The sequence below is a fragment of the Nannospalax galili genome, unplaced genomic scaffold (genome assembly GCF_000622305.1).
Source record: "Nannospalax galili isolate Female #2095 unplaced genomic scaffold, S.galili_v1.0 scaffold648, whole genome shotgun sequence".
Taxonomy (NCBI): Eukaryota; Metazoa; Chordata; class Mammalia; order Rodentia; family Spalacidae; genus Nannospalax; species Nannospalax galili.
The window spans coordinates 3,094,629-3,111,469 of NW_008360311.1; the positions used below are offsets into that span (position 1 = coordinate 3,094,629).

At 49.9% G+C, this 16,841-nt stretch overlaps 1 protein-coding gene across 2 annotated transcripts in view; it reads left to right on the forward strand.

The window, feature by feature from the left end:
• The window catches only part of Hhat (hedgehog acyltransferase), a 351,875-nt gene that overhangs the window by 293,066 nt on the left and 41,968 nt on the right, over positions 1-16,841 (forward strand). For both annotated transcript variants that reach the window (XM_029559467.1, XM_029559466.1), the window contains exon 10: positions 11,267-11,411. In XM_029559467.1, coding sequence (XP_029415327.1) covers positions 11,267-11,411 — 145 coding nt within the window. The remainder of the gene's footprint in view (positions 1-11,266; positions 11,412-16,841) is intronic.

The window sequence follows — 16,841 nt, forward strand, 5'->3', positions numbered from 1 at the left end:
GTTCCAGTGGGCAGAGGCTCTCCCCAAATGATGCCGGTTAATGATACTACAGCCACCCCTGCATACCTCTTGCCATCCTGGACAAAACTGCTCCTGTCAGTGAACCAGGTTACTTCAGCATCAGATAACGGGGTATCTCTCAAATCTGATTGGGTACCATAGACATGGGCCAGGATTCTGGTACAATCATGCAGGGGGGCATCCAAGTCTGGGTCCAGCAAAAGCGTGGCTGGATTCAGGGCAACTGGTACCTGGAAGGTGATTCTAGCAGGATTAAGAAGTAATGCCTGATAATGAGTTACATGGGCGTTGCTTAGCCATCTGTCTGGGGGCTGCTTTAAAACTCAGTTGCATGTGGTGTGGTGATGGTCAAGTTCTGGCCCAAAGTCAGTGTGCCAGCATCTTTTATCAGTAGTGCTACGGCAGCAATAATGTGGAGACATGGGGGCCAGCCTGCAGCCACTGGGTCCAGCTTTTTAGACAAATAGGCTACAGGACGGCACCATGGACCAATAGGTTGGGTCAAAACTCCTTTGGCCACACCCTTGTTTTCATCCACAAACAAGTGAAGTGGTTTAGTCACATCAGGTAGCCCGAGGGCAGGGGCAGACAGTAGGGCCAGTTTTAATGCCTCAAATGATTGTTGATGAGCTTCTGTCCAGGAAAATTCTCCTGGCCTTTTCTTAGTGGCCTCATATAGGGGCTTAGCAATCTCAGCAAAACCCGGTATCTATAACCTGCAGAACCTGGCAGACCCTAGGAACTCTCGTACTTGACGTGGGCTCCTCGGGGTAGGGATCCTGAGGACAGTTTCTTTTCAGGCATCAGGGAGCCAGCACTTACCTTCTTTGAGTATATAGCCCAAGTATTGGACTTGTTTGCATAGTTGGGCCTTTTTAGCAGAGGCCCAATAGCCCAGGCTTCCCAACGTCTACAACAGGCGTTCTGTGCTGTCCATGCAAGCCTCTTGGCTGTCTGCGGCCACAAGTAAGTCATCCACATACTGTAAGAGACTCCTTTCCCCCAACGCTATCTGTCTTAGATGCCTCCGCCGGTCCTCTGGATCCGCGGTGGCAGCCAGCAGAATCCTTGCCAGGTCCTTGTTCTGCCTCCTTTCTGCCTTTATCTGTTTTTCCTCTGAACTATCCCTATTATTGTACTTTCTCGGCCACAGTTACTAAATCCCTTAAGCTCTTCTCACCCAGTCTCTCCACTCTCTGGAGCTTTTTCTTTATATCCAGAGCTGAATGGTTAACAAAAGCCATGGCCACTGCCGCTATATTATCTTTGGCCTCCTGGTCTAATGGAGTGTACCTGCGGAAGGCATCCATTATTCGCTCCAAGAATGCAGCTGGGCTTTCATTTAGGTCCTGACTAATATCATATACCTTTGCCCAATTAGTTGGCCTATGAGCAGCCACTTTGAGACCTGCCAACAGAGCCTGGTGGTAAACCGGAAGCCTCCCCTTACCTTCTGCAGTATTATAATCCCAGTCAGGCCAGGTCAGTGGATAGGCAGCATCAATCAGTGTCAGGTCAGTAGTAGGGACACCAGTATTGCCAGGAATTAACTTCCTGGCTTCCATTTGGATACATTCCCTTTCCTCTATGGTAAACAGGACCTGTAATAATTGATGATAATCATCCCAAGTAGGTTGGTGTGTGAATAAGACAGTTTATAATAAATTAATAAGCTCCTTAGGATTTTCAGAAAAGGGAACATTCTGGATTCTCCAGTTGTAGTGGTCACTAGTGATGAATGGCCAATAGTGATGGGGCTACTTGCCACCCTCATCTGTGGGGCCGGCGACTCTGAGGGGTAGAACAGTAGAGTCTGGACCCTCTGGTGTTGCTGCCCTTCTACTCCTAGTCCCCTGAGCCAGTCCCCCCTGTGCCTGTGAAGAATCTGGTACCAAGGGTGCTGGTTCCGGAGGGGTTACCTCCTGTGGAGGAGGTGGATAGGGAGAGGGGGGAAAGTTAGATCTTCTGTGCTGCCCTGTAAGACAGGGTACAGTGATGGTGCTGATGGTTTGGTCTCAGGCTTAGGTGCTTTCTGGGTTGTCGGTTTCCGTTCTGCAGCCGTCAGCACCTCAGTTTTCTGTAAAGGAAGAAAAGACTTGACCCAAGGAGGGGGGTTATTAACTACATCTCCCCACACCACTATGTATGATATTTGATCCGAGTGTCCTACATGTGGTTGAGGAATAATTTTCTCAACCACGTTAATGATAGTGGGATCAAAGGTCCCCTCTGAGGGCCATCCCATGTTGAAAGTGGGCCATTCAGACCTGCAGAAAGTAGTTTATCCTTCCTGACAACAACAGAGAGGTTATGAACTCGAGTCTTAACCTCTCCAAAATGTGCAAGAACCAGGTCCAGGGGTGTAGAGGGCGTCTGTCCCATTGCGTCCATCTCCGTCACAGAGAAATAGGTAACCAAAGACAAAAAAGAGAGCCAGAAAGACACACAGAAGGCCAAGTAGCAAATTCCCCCACTCATACGGAAGAAAAACTGAAAGTAGGACAGCGGCAAACTGCCGTGCCATGGGAGTGACCCGCCCTGTCCTTTCACAGAAATCAACAGAGTCCAGGGCCCTCCGTCCCCTCTGCCGGGGCCTGGAACATCCTCTAGACCTCTGTGGTCATGGTCATCTAGCGCGTCTGCTCCAACTGCTCCTGACAAAGCTGTTCACAAGTTTGCCTTGAGGCTCAAAACAAAAGCCGGGACAGACACAGACAGGCACAACTAGACGCAAACAGATACTTACTGGCCAGCCAGGAACCCTTCGGTTCGGGGGTCCTGGGGGTCTTGGGGATCCCTGATGAGCCCCCAAGATGTTGTGCCCAGTTCACGAGACTCCAAAGACCACCAAGGAGCCGACCAATGCAAACACACAGGGGTCTTTTTATTGTTGCAAGCTTAAGCTTGGGCCCACTCTGTCACTGACCCAGCGGATCTCAGATGTGAGACCCCTTGCTTTGGGAGACAGAGGTTTTTATAGGTTTATTTCAGCAAGTTCAGCAAGTAGGGGGTCTCCAGCCTGGCAAGCATCTGATTGGTTGCAGCCCAGTGCCAAACCATAAACTGCTGCCTTCAGGAAATCTGAAGAGACATCTGGACTTTTAGTACTTTCCTGTCCCTGGTTAATTGACTGTTGGCAGGGGAGTTGTTCTCTGTCTGTTCCAAGTATACTTTTTTGTGGTATTTCCTGGAACAGGGTTCAGGGCTGGGTCAGTCCCATGGGGGTTTTATCCAAGATGGAGTCACTCAGGTCTCTCACACTTGATCCAGTTTATTGGTCAGGCTTCCCTCTGAGCTTTCCGTTTCACTTCCTGACTTTTCTATTTTGAGTTTCAGTTTGACTTTTCTTTAGAGATTCTATCTCTTTATCAAATTCTAATTTCATTTCTTAAACTGTTTTCGTTATTCAACTGTTTGTGTTTTTGTGGTCTTCAGTGTTTTTCTCACACCCTCTTTGAGTCCCTTGAACACATTTGTAATCACTACATTGAAATCATTGTCTCGTGCACCCACTAGGTTGATTTTGTTGGGAAGCATTACAACCAGGTGCTAATTTGTACAGTAGACATATTGTTTTGGTTATTCATGTTTGTGGTTTTGTGATGGTACCTAGGCATCTAGAGTTATGTCAGTGGAGGTGTTTCTTGAAAAGGATGGCTGAGCTCACCTTCGTTGAATGAGTACTTGGGTCTTTGCTGCTACAATCTTGTCTGAGTGGTGATTGGTGTTCAGTGTTGGGGCCACTCTGTGTTGATGTGCAAATGTGGTGTAAGAAGTGGTCTCAGTTTAGCTGGGGATGGGTGCAACTTCTGAGTCTGAGATTCCAGGATAGATTCCTTGAGGTCCCAATAGGGTAGGTAGGCAGGACGGCTGCAGTCTGGTGGGTGTATAGGGTGTGGTAGCCTGTTTTTTTAAGGCATCCTATGCCCTTTGATCTGCCACTTTCTGGGGAGATATTATGAGTCTCCTGTGGTAACCAGAATCCCCTTTTAAGATTCCAGTGTGACTGAGCCATGGTTTCTGCTTCTGAAGCTAATGTCTGCTGACTCTCTTGGTTTGGGCCTGAACAGAAAGTCTCATGTGTCAAAGGCTTGGTTCCCATCACAGCAGTGTTCAGAGGTGGAATTTTGGGGAAGTGATTGGATCATGAGGACTCTGACTTCATGTGTGGAGCAATCCACTGGTGGCTTCATGGTATGAGGGTCTCTTAGGAGGTGATGGAAAGAGGATGTGAAGGAAATTTAGGAAGTAATGGAAACAGATGGTTCCAGAAACTTAGGAAGTGAGACATGACTGAAGGGGGTCGATTCTTGGGGACTCTCCTAGGGACCAATGTCGTATCCCTTGCATGCTTTCTGGCTACCATAAGGTAAGCAGCCTCCTCCACCACACACTCTCCCCACCATCTGTTCTGCCTTGTTCTGGCCCAAAGCAACTGATTAACAATGAGCCAGAATTAACCTTTTCGAGGTTGTCCATGTTAGGTATTTTGTCTTGAAGAAAGCTGACTGACGCAGCATCTACCAACCCTTATTAGAAAACTCTGCACGAAGTGTTTGCTGAACAGGCGTTTCTTGATAATCTATTTTGTAGCTCACACTAAAGAGAAAAAGATCTTAAGGATTCCAATCTAGAGGTGAGGACACACCACCCATGGTGGGCTGAGCCCTCCCATGTCAATTAGCAATAAAAAAGTACCCCACAGACATGCCCACAGGCCAATCTGATGAAGGAAATTCCTTGATTGAAGTTCCTTCTTTCCAGCAGACTCTAGTTTCTGGAGTTGACAAACACTAACCAGCGCCATCACAGATGTCTAACTGAAACTGAGCAGAGCATTTTGAGGCAACCACAGCAGGGCAGAGAGGGAGGGGCCAGAATAACCTCGGAGTCCATCTTCCTGGCCTTGAGTGTTTCATCAGGCCTCTCTCTGGTGCCTCTTCACAGCTCATGGGTGTCAACACGCCTCTGCCATTGCTGTTACTCCATTGTCTCCCTGACTCTCTAGTGAGCACTGTCATTAAAAAATGAAAAGCTTCACTGGCAATGTGGAAGAGCTCTGTCCAGCTGCTCAAGCCTGCCCACGTTCCCTTTTCAGCATCTCCCCTACTTAAAAATAAACAGCATTGGGTCGCACTTGCCGAGCCTCTCCTCCAGCCATCTGTTCCCCCAGATGCTCAGCCCAACCCTCCTCCCATGCCAGCCCCTCTGTGGACAAGCGAGGGCCCCTGAGCTCCACAGCCTCCCTCTGCGGCAGCACCTGCCTGCACCCAGTTGCCTTCTAGGCCTCGCTCTAACCCACACGCTACAGTCTGCACCCCTAGGCACCTGCTTGCTGGCCCAGACAATCTTGTGATTTCTGGGGGCAGGACTAACTGGAAAAGATGGGTGTTTCCACGGAGATGTGAATAAACATCTCACAGCAGGAAGTACAGACTGACAGAAGTTTAATTCAGCTCTGAGATTTAGTTGGTTTGGTTACATTCCTCATTTTGGAAGTCGGTATGCGTTAGAGGAAGTTTGAAGTTTCAGTAGCTGTTATTACATACCCCCTCCCCTGCCCGCCCCATCACTTCCTTTGGTCCAAAATACTGTTCACAGACAGTTGGGTAAAAGTTCGTCCCAGGCCTGTGTATCTTGGTGTTCTGGGACACTTGCTGTTGTGTGACACTATTCCTGAGAGATGTGAACAGACATCTACTCACCCCAGATAGGCAACCAACAGCAGAGCTAGGTAAGGATGCCACCATAACCCAACTTGGTGGACCAATGAGTTTTATTGGGGTTACTTACAGGAGTATGGATGAGAGATTGCTTACAGCTGCCTCACCAAAGCCCGCCCCAGCATGGGTGAAACCTCATGAAAGCAGGAAGCCTGGCTCGCACTGCACGCTGTGCAGGCAGCTGAACATGCTGGAGAGTCTTTGAGGTGCTTCAGTTGCTCTGAGCCTCCAGCTGTGCTGATCCCTGCTTCTTGCAGGAGGCTCTGCTGACTTGAGAGTCCTGTAAGCAGCTCCTCTGGTCTGTCTCTTGGCAGTCCTTAGGGCTTATGTATGCTTGGGAGGGAGGGCCATAGGGAATCTGGTCAGGTTCAGGGACTTCCTGAAGCTTTGGAGTTGTTTCTTCCTTAGCTTAACAAGCTTCCGGCAGGATGGGATGTTTCCCCTCCTCTTAGAATATCCTGTTTTGCCTTTTTTTTTTTTTTTTTTTTTTTTTTTTTTTTTTTTTTTTTTAGAACACCTCCTTGTTCTCCCTTCATAACATCCTGTGTCTTAATGAGCTTTTCTCCAAGACTCAAGGTTTTCATTTTGGAGGTAATTGCTATGCAATTGCATAATCAGGCCAAGTCCTGTGTCTATTCTTGAATCTAGAGAGAGGATTATACTGACATCAATAGAGAGAGAAACTGCCCCAACCCACCTCTCTGCTATGTGTTAGAGATGCCTGCATTATCTGAGCCAGGAGGGTAGATGACTGATCTGGGGATGTGCTTCCTGTGCACTGAACACCACTTGCACCCAGATGTGAGGGACCGCAGGGGTGATTGCTTTAGGACTTCAGAGAGTGAAAAGGAAAATAAAAGCTTTTAGAATATCTTACATATTGATGTAGCTGGCTGGCGCAAGGTAATACACCCTCTGAGTTTTTCTCTTGGAACCCCTAAGAATTGTACCCATTCTAAAGCACGTGTAAACCAGTGGTTGAGGTGAGGTTCAAGGGTAGAGAGACCCCTAATGTCACCTTCTACTGAGTGTCCATGGAATCCAAAGAGGAGGAATAGACTGCAGCTAGACTTATACCCTATACTGTTAATGACAGTAACCCTCATAATATGCAGTTTTAATTCCCATAGTTTGAGTTTCCTGCATTCAGCTGTGGTCTGGAAATACTACATAGAAAATTTCAGCAATAACCAGTTTATAAGCTTAGATCACTTGAAGCTTGATGAATTTATGAGAATAGCTTGATGAGCTCTTGAGCTGGCCTCTGTTGCACCTGGAATGTGACACTTCTCTGCCCCCATCAGGTCCATACTCTCTGAATACTCACTCCCCTCTTGGTCATTCTGTGCCCTCTTGGTTATTGGGCTGACTGTTGGTTGTGTTCAGGTAGCCCTGTGTAGTGGGCCGATGCCACATCTTAGTGTTCAGACATCTCTCAGGGTGAGCCAGGCCTCACTCTCCTGCCCCTCCCTGGGTCCCCCTTGACCCTCCTCCTGTCCCTTTCCCTGACTCTTCTACCCCACCTCACTCCATCATGCCTTGTCCCACAACTTCCCCCAGCTCAGTTGTCTACTGTAACCTGGCCTCCCTGTGCCAGGGAACAGCATCACTGCCCTGCCTAGCAACCCCCACCCCCCAGAAGATTGGTCTACCTTGTTCAATAGGTGTTGATTTTTAAATAATTGTAATCACTTGCCATAAAAGAAGAGCCTCCTTGAGCCTTTCCAAGCTCTGTGCACTGTCTGCCAGTTACACTGATAAAGGAGAGATCTGGGGTGGGGGAGTGTCTTGAGCTCTACTTCCAGAGTGTCCGCTTCGGGGTGTGGGGGGAGACTGCCTGGGGTGGAACAGAATTGGCAATTTGACTCACTGGTTCCTGGGAAGTCAAATGTGTCAGCAGCAGCCCGCACACCTTCGGGGAATTATTTGGACACATTCATACCAATTAAGACAACTCATATTTTCGTAATTTATTATTCTAGGTTCTTTATTCCCACCTCCGGGCTTCCTCTAGCCCCACCACCCCAGTTACTGCTAGCTGAGTCAGTAGTACCCAGAGACCATTCTCTGCTTTAAAATGCAGAAACCAGAGTTTCTGTTCTCAGAAGCAAGGGGTGCAGGATAATGAGCTGACCTCGTCCCCTCTCACACAGCCAGTGTTTACATCATGTCATCTCTTCTCTGCGTCATCTGACAGCATCCCCTGATCTTGCTCACGGCCTCTGGGAGCAGTGAGGGCAGCTGGACATCATCTTGCCTGGGGCCTCTGGGCAGGATGCAGTTGCTGCTCAGGAGAGCTTACTAGGCTACGTTCAGACAGACAGATCAGCCAGTCTCCCACACAGTGTGTCCGTGAAGTGGCCACATCCACAGAAGCCCTCTGCAAAGTGGTGTGGGAAGAATGAACAGTGATGGGGAGATGCTCTCAGCAGCGAGATCAGAGCCATTAGAACAGCCCTGGGGCCCACAGGAGAGGAAAGGGCTGGGCTAGGAATTTATTTCTCTAGATTGAGGGGACCCTGACTAAGGTATAGCCATGGGTAATCCATAGCAGATCACCAGAAAGGAGCCAGCACTGGCTGAGACTCACTTCTAGGCTAGTCCCTGTGTGACTGTGTGAATGACGCAGCCTCCTGCCGCGAGCCTGTGTAATCAGACCACAGCTGAGGTGGGTGCCAGTGAACTCAGAAGTGTCAGCTTCCAGAGCATGGTTAGGAAAGAGTCTCTGACCCTCTGTTGCCTCTCCAGCCAGTGTCTGTAGACTCATCCAAGGTGTTTGTCGAAACCTGGGCTGCCTGTGGCTGCCTGTGTGTGGCTCCACTCTGAACACTCAGTTCACAGAAGAGCTTGTGAAGCTCACATCTCCAGATGCAGTGGGATGACCTTATCGGGAGGGCTCACCACAGTGTCAGGGATGAGGAATGAGGGCTTTGTTTGCTTTGAGTAGCAGTTCCCTTAGGAATTACTAAAGGGGGTCATGCAATGGTTGCTAGGGAGGACAGAAAACGTCTTCCTCATGCTTGTGAAGGGTCCCTCCAGACACTGGTCAGTTGCCATCTCCGACGCTGTCTTGTGCTATTGAGAATGTGTATTAGCTACTTGGGACAAGATACCTGACCCTGCTGGACAGCTTCAGTTGTCAACTTGACACACTTGGGGAAGTGAGCCTCAACTGAGGAACCTCCTCCATTGGACTGGCCTGTGGCCATGTCCATGGGGCACCTTCCTGATTGTTGAGTGGTGTGGGAGGGCCCAGCCCACTGTGGGTGGTGCCACCCCTGGGCAGGTGGGCCTGTGTTGCATAAGAAAGCAGGCTGAGCAGGGGCCAGGAGAGCAAGTCAGTAAGCAGTGATCCTCCATGGCCTGTGCTCCAGCTCCTGCCTCCAGGAGCTGAGTTCCTGCCCTGGCTTCCCTCTGTGAAGGACTGTGCTGTAAGATAAGCTTCCTCCCCAAGCTGGCTTGGGTCAGTGGGGTGTGCTCAACAAGAAGAAACCCAGCTAATTCAGAAATTGGTACCAGAGAGCCAGGGTCTTCCTGTGATGGACCTGACCATACATATCTGAAAGTTTTTAGAGCTTTGGATTGGAAAAGTGCTTGGAGCTCAACGACCTGTTCTGTAGAACTTGGAATATAATGCTGAAAGAGGCACAGATGATGGTGGCGTGGCTTGTGAAGCTTCAAATGGAAGCAAAGACTGTCAGAGATGTTTGTGTTAAACATTTTTGGATGAGAAACTTTTTTTTGCTTGTGGATCAAGCTGGAAGCAGGACTTGGTAATGTGTAAGAGTCCCCTGTATGGTTCCGGTGTTGAAGACATGGAGGGGTTCTGTAGAGCAGCTGAGGCTTGGTACTATGAGAGGCCAGGAAAGGTCATTGGTGAAGGTGTGGCCTCAGTTGTAGTAAAGACCCTCAGGATTGCAGGGGTCATGGAGAGAATCTGAGGCTTTGTACCGAGAGGCCAGGAGAGCCCATTGGTGAAGGTGCAGCCTCGGTTGCAAGTGCAGACCACAGCATACTGGAGATGCCAGACCATGAGACAACCACTAGGGGCAGCAGCAGGTGTGGAGTGGAGCCAGCCTGGTCTAAGAGACCAGCTGTGTGTGCTGTGGCCCACAGAGCCAGAGAAGTGGAGCTGCCCTTGTGAGTGAATCCCAGATTTCCAACATTGAGATACGTTGCTGGACCTTTGTTTTACTTAAGTGTGCCCAATTCTTCTCTTTTAAAATAAGACTGTATGTAACTTATTTGGGATTTTACAGAAGCTCACAGTTGAAAGACTTTGGATTATGTTAAAGAGACATTGAACTTTTAAAGTGTTTGATTTTTTAAATGACTGTGGGACTTTTAAAGTTGTACTGTTTTATGTTATTAGTACGAACATGAGATCTTGGGGATAAGAAATGGAAGGGTTGTGGTTTAATAGTGATTTGTGTGTCAGGTTGGCAAGGGATCAATTGTGCGGTGTAGCCTCAGTTGTTAATCTGACACACCTGGGTGGAGGGCCTCCCAGCTGAGGAATTTCCTCCATATGGACTGGCCTTTCTTGATGAGCACTGTGGGCGGTGCCACCCCTGGGCAGGTGGGCCTGGGTTGTACAGAAAGCAGGCTAAGCACAGGCACAGTAGGCGGTGTTCCTCCGTGGCCTGTGCTCCAGCTCCCGCCCTGAGCTCCTGCCTTGGCTTCCCTTGATGGACTGTGAGCTGTGAGCCGAACAAACCCTCCCCACACCAAAAGTTGGTTTGGTCAGTGTTTTTATGATGGCAGTAGAAAGCTAACCCAAACACCTGTCAAAGGCAGCTTGAGAAAGGGAGAGTTTATCTGGGGGGTCACATGACGGCAGGAACATGGCGGCTGGTCACACTGCCTTCCGTGGGGAAGCGGAGAGGTGAATACTGATGCTTAGCTCTTTTTCTTACGCAGTCTGGGACCCACATTCAGGGTGAGTCTTCCCACTTAGTTAACCCAGTCTAGAAAGTCCCTCACAGGCTTGCCCAGTGGTTTGTTTCCATGGTAATTCTAAATCCCATCCAGCTGGCAGTACATATTAGCCATCACGGTCTGCCTCCTACACGCCCATTGTGTTACTCCTCACAGCAGACCAGGCTGCAGGGGTCTGATTGGCTCTTCAGGGTCAGGGTCACTGATCCAGAAGGTCACTGTGACCTTGACCTCTGTTCACTTTGGTCTTGACGGGGAACTGTATCAATGGGAAACAGTTTAAAGTGATTGCGTCTATGGATTTACATACAGAAAACACATGGAGATGCCTCCCTGGCAAGTGGGGGGGTTGCTAAAGCCTAACCAGCTTCAGAATTGATATCACCAGGCCAGACAGAAGTACCACCGTGATCACATTTCACTTACTTCTCAGGGTAAAATGAATATGTTGTAGACTGGACATTTTGAGAACTGTATGACCCAGTCCAGATGCAGGGAGACACTGGGCCGGGAGACAAGAGGGTGTAAAGCTTAGCTCTAGTTTGCCTGTCCTTTGATAGAGATGTGTTTTGTTTCCCTCCTAGGCCCGTCGCCTCTCCCCACAAGCTCGCCGTAGGCTGCACGCTGTCCTGGCCTCCTGCTGTACCTCCATGTTGATCCTGTTCAACCTGGTGTTTCTCGGGGGAATTCAAGTCGGGAAAACCTACTGGGACAGGATCTTTGTACGAGGTATGTTGGCGGGGAAGCTCTGCCCGTGTCACTTGTATGAAGGTACCATGGATGGGACTTGGGAGAGCCAGGCACAGGATATGTGACCTGGCAAAGTGCCAACTGGGGCTGCGTGTTCCTGTGTTTGTGCCTCCTAGGGACCACCTGTGATGCTTAGCAGCAGACTGGACTACCCAGCTCCCCTGAACTCCCCATGTTCCTCTAAATTCCCTTCCCAATGCTTTGATTTTTCTCCTGAGCATCCCAGTGGTCTCTAGATCCCAGTTCCCAGGGTACTGCATAGGCTGGCCATGTTCCATTTTTGGCTGAGAGTGTGCTGTGGAAACATTTCCTGCGAGTCCTCTTCTGAGTCTGTGGGCCTGGGCCCTGTGCTTAGCCCTGGATCTGTGGGCCTGGGCCCTGTGCTTACCCCTGGATCTGTGGGCCTGGGCCTGGTGCTTAGCCCTGGGCCCTGTGCTTACCCCTGGATCTGCGGGCCTGGGCCAGGTGCTTAGCCCTGGATCTGCGGGCCTGGGCCCGGTGCTTAGCCCTGAATCTGCGGGCCTGGGCCCGGTGCTTAGCCCTGGATCTGTGGGCCTGGGCCCGGTACTTACCCCTGAATCTGTGGGCCTGGGCCCTGTGCTTACCCCTGAATCTGTGGGCCTGGGCCCGGTGCTTAGCCCTGAATCTGTGGGCCTGGGAACTGTGTTTACCACAGCTGACGTAGATGCTGTTAACCGATCTTTTTCTTTTATTTTTTACAGTTTTATTTGTTTTTATTTTATGAGTATGAATGTATTACCTGCATGTAGGTAGGCGAACCCGTGTCATGCAGTGCCCGTGGAGGTCAGAAGAGGATGTTGAATCTCCTGGAACTGGAGTTACACACGGTTGTTAGCTGCCATGTGGGTGCTGGGAATCAAACCCAGGTCTTCTGCAAGAGTGGTTGGTGCTCTTAATTGCTGAGCCATCTCTCCAGCCCCCAATCCTCTGTGCCTGTGCGTGTGTGTGCGTGTGTGTGTGTGTGTAGGCACCTGTGTGCTAAGGCATCTGTGTAGAGGAGATCAAAGGACAACTTTGTGCAGTTGGTTTCTCCTTCCATCTCTCATGTGGGTTCCAGGGAATGGGCCAGTCTTAATGCTAACGTACACTGAATGTGGATTGCCTCAGCACCCAAGCAAAACCACACCTGCTGTAGGCAGGACGCTGGTGTGTGGCCATTGTGAAAACATCGCAGCAACAACTGACTCTGGTTTCCATGGGTCAGGCCTAAGACACACTGGGACATCAAGTGCAGGGATTTGGAGTTCAGTGCGCAATTCGGTAGCCAGCTCACTGTGTATCCAAAGGACCTGCCATTCTGCCTCCAGAGACACGGTGCCATTCTTGGCTTTAGGGAGCCCTGGCCAGGCAGTGGCTGTTCATGTCATCTGGGTCCTGGAGGAGCCAGGGGAGCCTCTGCTGAAGTTGTGACACCAGAGACAACCTGCACAGCCGCCTGATGCCTGAATGTCAGGTCGGGAATCTAGACGTAGCTTACCTCTCCAGGCTCCACAGAATCATTAGAAGTCCATTCTACTTAAGTCTTGTCACTGTAAAAGCCCCTTTTTATATCTGCTGTCTGAGGGATATTCTAGCTGATGGCTCCTGAAGAGATCGTGTGCTTTGTAGGAAGACCCTGCCCTCTAATAAAGACGGGAGGTAGCGGGTACAGAGGATGAAATGACAGAGGGTGACAGCGACTTCACTTTCTTACCTCCCACCCCCGGAGTCTCACACAGGATTCACACTTGTGGACAAGGGAGGTACTTGACCATGGGCTGCTTGTCACCTGGTGAGAAGGCTCTGATTCTCACTTCAGTAAATCACATATATTGGTTGTTTACTATTTATAGAGCGCCGAGAACCCAGAATGAAAAGTAAGCTCAAGCTCAGGGTTGTGGCTCCACTTAAAATTCCCAGCAGTTGGGGGCCTGAGGAAGGAGGCCTGAGAGTACAAGGTCAGCCTGAGCTACGGAGCAAGACCCTGTCTATACTGGGGAGGCCTGGGGAGAAAGCAAAGCACAGATGGCTATGGGAGCCCAACACGAACGTTTCCTGTGTGACAGTTGATTCAGATGACTGCTGTGTTGGATGTCTGAGTGACGGCTGGAGGTTGCTAAGCGAGGTGACAGCCTGTAGGAGGTGGTTGTCACTGAGGAGTGGCATATACACTGATCATCAAGCAGGGGTTTGACAGTGTCCAAGAAGGGTCTGTGTATGGACCAGGCATGGTGTAGTCTTTAGTTCCAGCACACTGGAGGCAGAGGCAGGTGGATTTCTGTAAGATTGAGGCTAGCCTGGTCTACACAGAGAGTTCCAGTTCAGGTAGAGCTACAGGGAAACAGATCCTCTTTCAACTTCCCCTCCAACACCTCCCCTGGAAAAGGTCAGTGTGTCCATCTTGTCTTCAGTTGCTGTGATAAAACACTGACCAAAACCAACTTGGGGAGGAAAGGGTTTATTTGGCTTACAGCTCACAGTCCATCATCAAGGGAAGCCAAGGCAGGAACCTGGAGCACAAACCATGGAGGAACGCCGCTTACTGGTTTGTTCCCCTGACCATGTGCAGTGCTCAGCCTGCTTTTTTATACAACACAGGCCCACCTGCCCACTGTGGGCTGGGCCCTCCCACATCACTCAACAATCAAGAAAATGCCTCAGACACACCCACAAGACCAATCCAGTAGAAGCAATTCCTCAGCTGAGGGTCCCTCTTCCCAGATGTGTCACGTTGACAACTGAAGCTTCCAGCACAGCTGCCATATCAGAAACTCCAGAATCTTGGTAAATGGTCCCTATAGAAGTTTATTTTGGGGAGTTGGAGAGATGACTCAGCAGGTAACCACAAAAAGCCAGTGTAGTCATACATGATGTGTGCTGTGGCTGTCAGGAGGTGGAGTTGCGGGGGGCGAAGGGATGGAGGCTAGAGGGTGGGGGGTAGGGGTGGGGTGCGGAGCAGAGAGAGGAGAATTGTTGGAGCTTGCTGGCCACCAGCCTAGCATAGCTTCAGGTTCAGTGAGAGACTGATTCAAAGGAATGAGGCAGAAGGTGATGGAGGAAGACACTTGGCATCCTCCCCGGCTCTCTGCACACATGCAAGGGCACATGCAGCTATATCCTTTTCTACCATACACACATGCATCTCTATACCCACGCCTATCATACACAAAGAAACTCACATGCCTATATTCCCTACCTACCCTACACATACATACACACACATATACATGCCTATCCCCCACCTACCATACACACACATACATAACATACCTATAGCACCCACCTCTCTACCATACACATATACATATTCACATACATGCCTCTACCCCCCACCTCTCTCTCTCTCTCTCTCTCTCTCACACACACACACACACACACACGTCTTTCATAGGTCACCCAATGGTCTTTTCTAGGCTGTAATTCCAGGACTTAGAATGCCTGGTGAGTCTCTACCATCTTGTCCTGTATCAGGGGAGGGAAGAGAACATGGGGCACCAGATACTAAATACCTCAGAAGTGACATGTGAAATCTCTGCATGTTCCATTGAGCAGAACCAGTCAGGTAACCTGCCCAAGCGCCAGGCTGGAGCTCAGGGGAAGCAGGCAGCTGTTGGCATGTGAGTGGGCTATGACACGTGGTCACCCAGCTGGGTCCCCGAGGCTGTGGAAGACTTGAGAGGGTTGGGGGAAGTGGTTGGACTGGAGACTGGAGTGTAAGAGGCAACGCATGGAGCTGTGCAGGGTAAGAAGAGAATGGGGAGATAGACGGACCCAGGACTGCTGGCCTCGAGGCCGAGCTCCTGCTTGGTGTTTCTCAAAGGCAGGAAAATGGCCGCAGTGCCTGCTGGGCACCCTGCGGATCATTGGTCATGTGGGATCAACACCCTGAGGACCCTTCTGTGGTCTGTCATAGGCTACACTGTTCTGCCCTCTTTGCACTCAGAGACCTGGGGACTCTGATTCTCCACATAGCAAGGGCTCTATAGTCATTTTTGGGGCGCGGCTCTGGGGCCAGGGAAGTTCAGCTTAGAAGGCATCACTTGCTTATGTCAGGAACTCTCCAGACGAACCTGCTCAGATCCTGGCTGGTCTATTTCATGGGCACCTGAGTCAGGGAATGTCTGTGGCTTTCAGTACTCATTCCCTTTGTCCATTTCCTGCTGACGGTGTTTGTCCCCGAATTCCTGAGCTTAGACCTCTCCTAGAGGAAAGGGAGCCAGATGGTACCAAATCTCCTACCCTGGAGAGCCCGACTTTGTCTCCTAGACTATTTTAATTGACCTGATAGTGATGGTCATTATGAATATTCATGTTTTGATGTAAAGAATAGGAGTTTGTAGGATGCTTTCTTGGGCTCTACTGGGGGTGTTAGTAAGTTAGCATGCTAAAACTGAAAAAGCAAAATCTGGATTCTGAGATCACCTGGACCCCGCAGGCTGTATAGCTGATGATGAGTGATCCGGGACTTGTGTAGCGTGACCGAATTTGGCGTCTGCTTTTGGTACAAGACCTATCCCCACTGCTCCAAGATTTGTCTCTGTACACCACGGAAGACTCCACAAAGCCAGGGAGGAGACGGAAGCCATCTAGGGTGCAGGAGCAGGCTCGAAGAATTAAAAAGGCAGGAAAGAAGTGTTAGAGGGATCTCGGGGAGTCCCAGCAGAGCCACCATATGATACTTGGGAATTGGATACTTAAGAATCCGCTCCTGGGATTCTTAGTCTCATTAATAAATGAATTTAAGAACCAACCAGTGGACACAGGCAGAAGCTGGAGGATGAAGGATGGACAGACAAACGGAAGCTGGAGGGTAATCTATTAAGAGTATTAAAGGAAACCCCAGTCAGGCAAGCTGTGAATCTTGCAGCTGAAGGGAAGGGAGGAGAATGGGGCAGAGGAGGAGCCAAAGCCATGCTGCTTGGATAGGGTGGCCAGGAGGTCAGCCCTCTGGGACAGGAGCCACACCAGCAGGGGACTTTAGAAATAGAATAAGGAAGCTAGTCAGGGAGTTTAAAAAGCACACTTGGGCTCTGGCCAACACCCCAAAGAAAAAGATAGAAGAAGAAAAGGGATAGCTATGCCTTTCTGAGGAAAGGCAGCAGGTCTGACCAAGCCTCACGGTGGCTCCCGAGGAGGCACTAAAAGGCAGGAGTCCTGGGAAGGAAAAGCACCTTGTCTTACAGTGAACCCACCTTCATAAAGGTGGTCCCCTAACCAGGTCTCTGACCTGACCTGCTGGGTTAACTTTGTCTTTTAATATTTCATTTATTATTTTATGTGTATGAGTGTATTGCCTGTATGTATGTGAGTGCACCTGTGTCATGCAATGCCACGGAGGTCAGAAGAGGGCTTCAGATTCCCCTGGAACTGGAGTTAAGGACAGTTCGTAGCCGCCATGTGGGTGCTGGG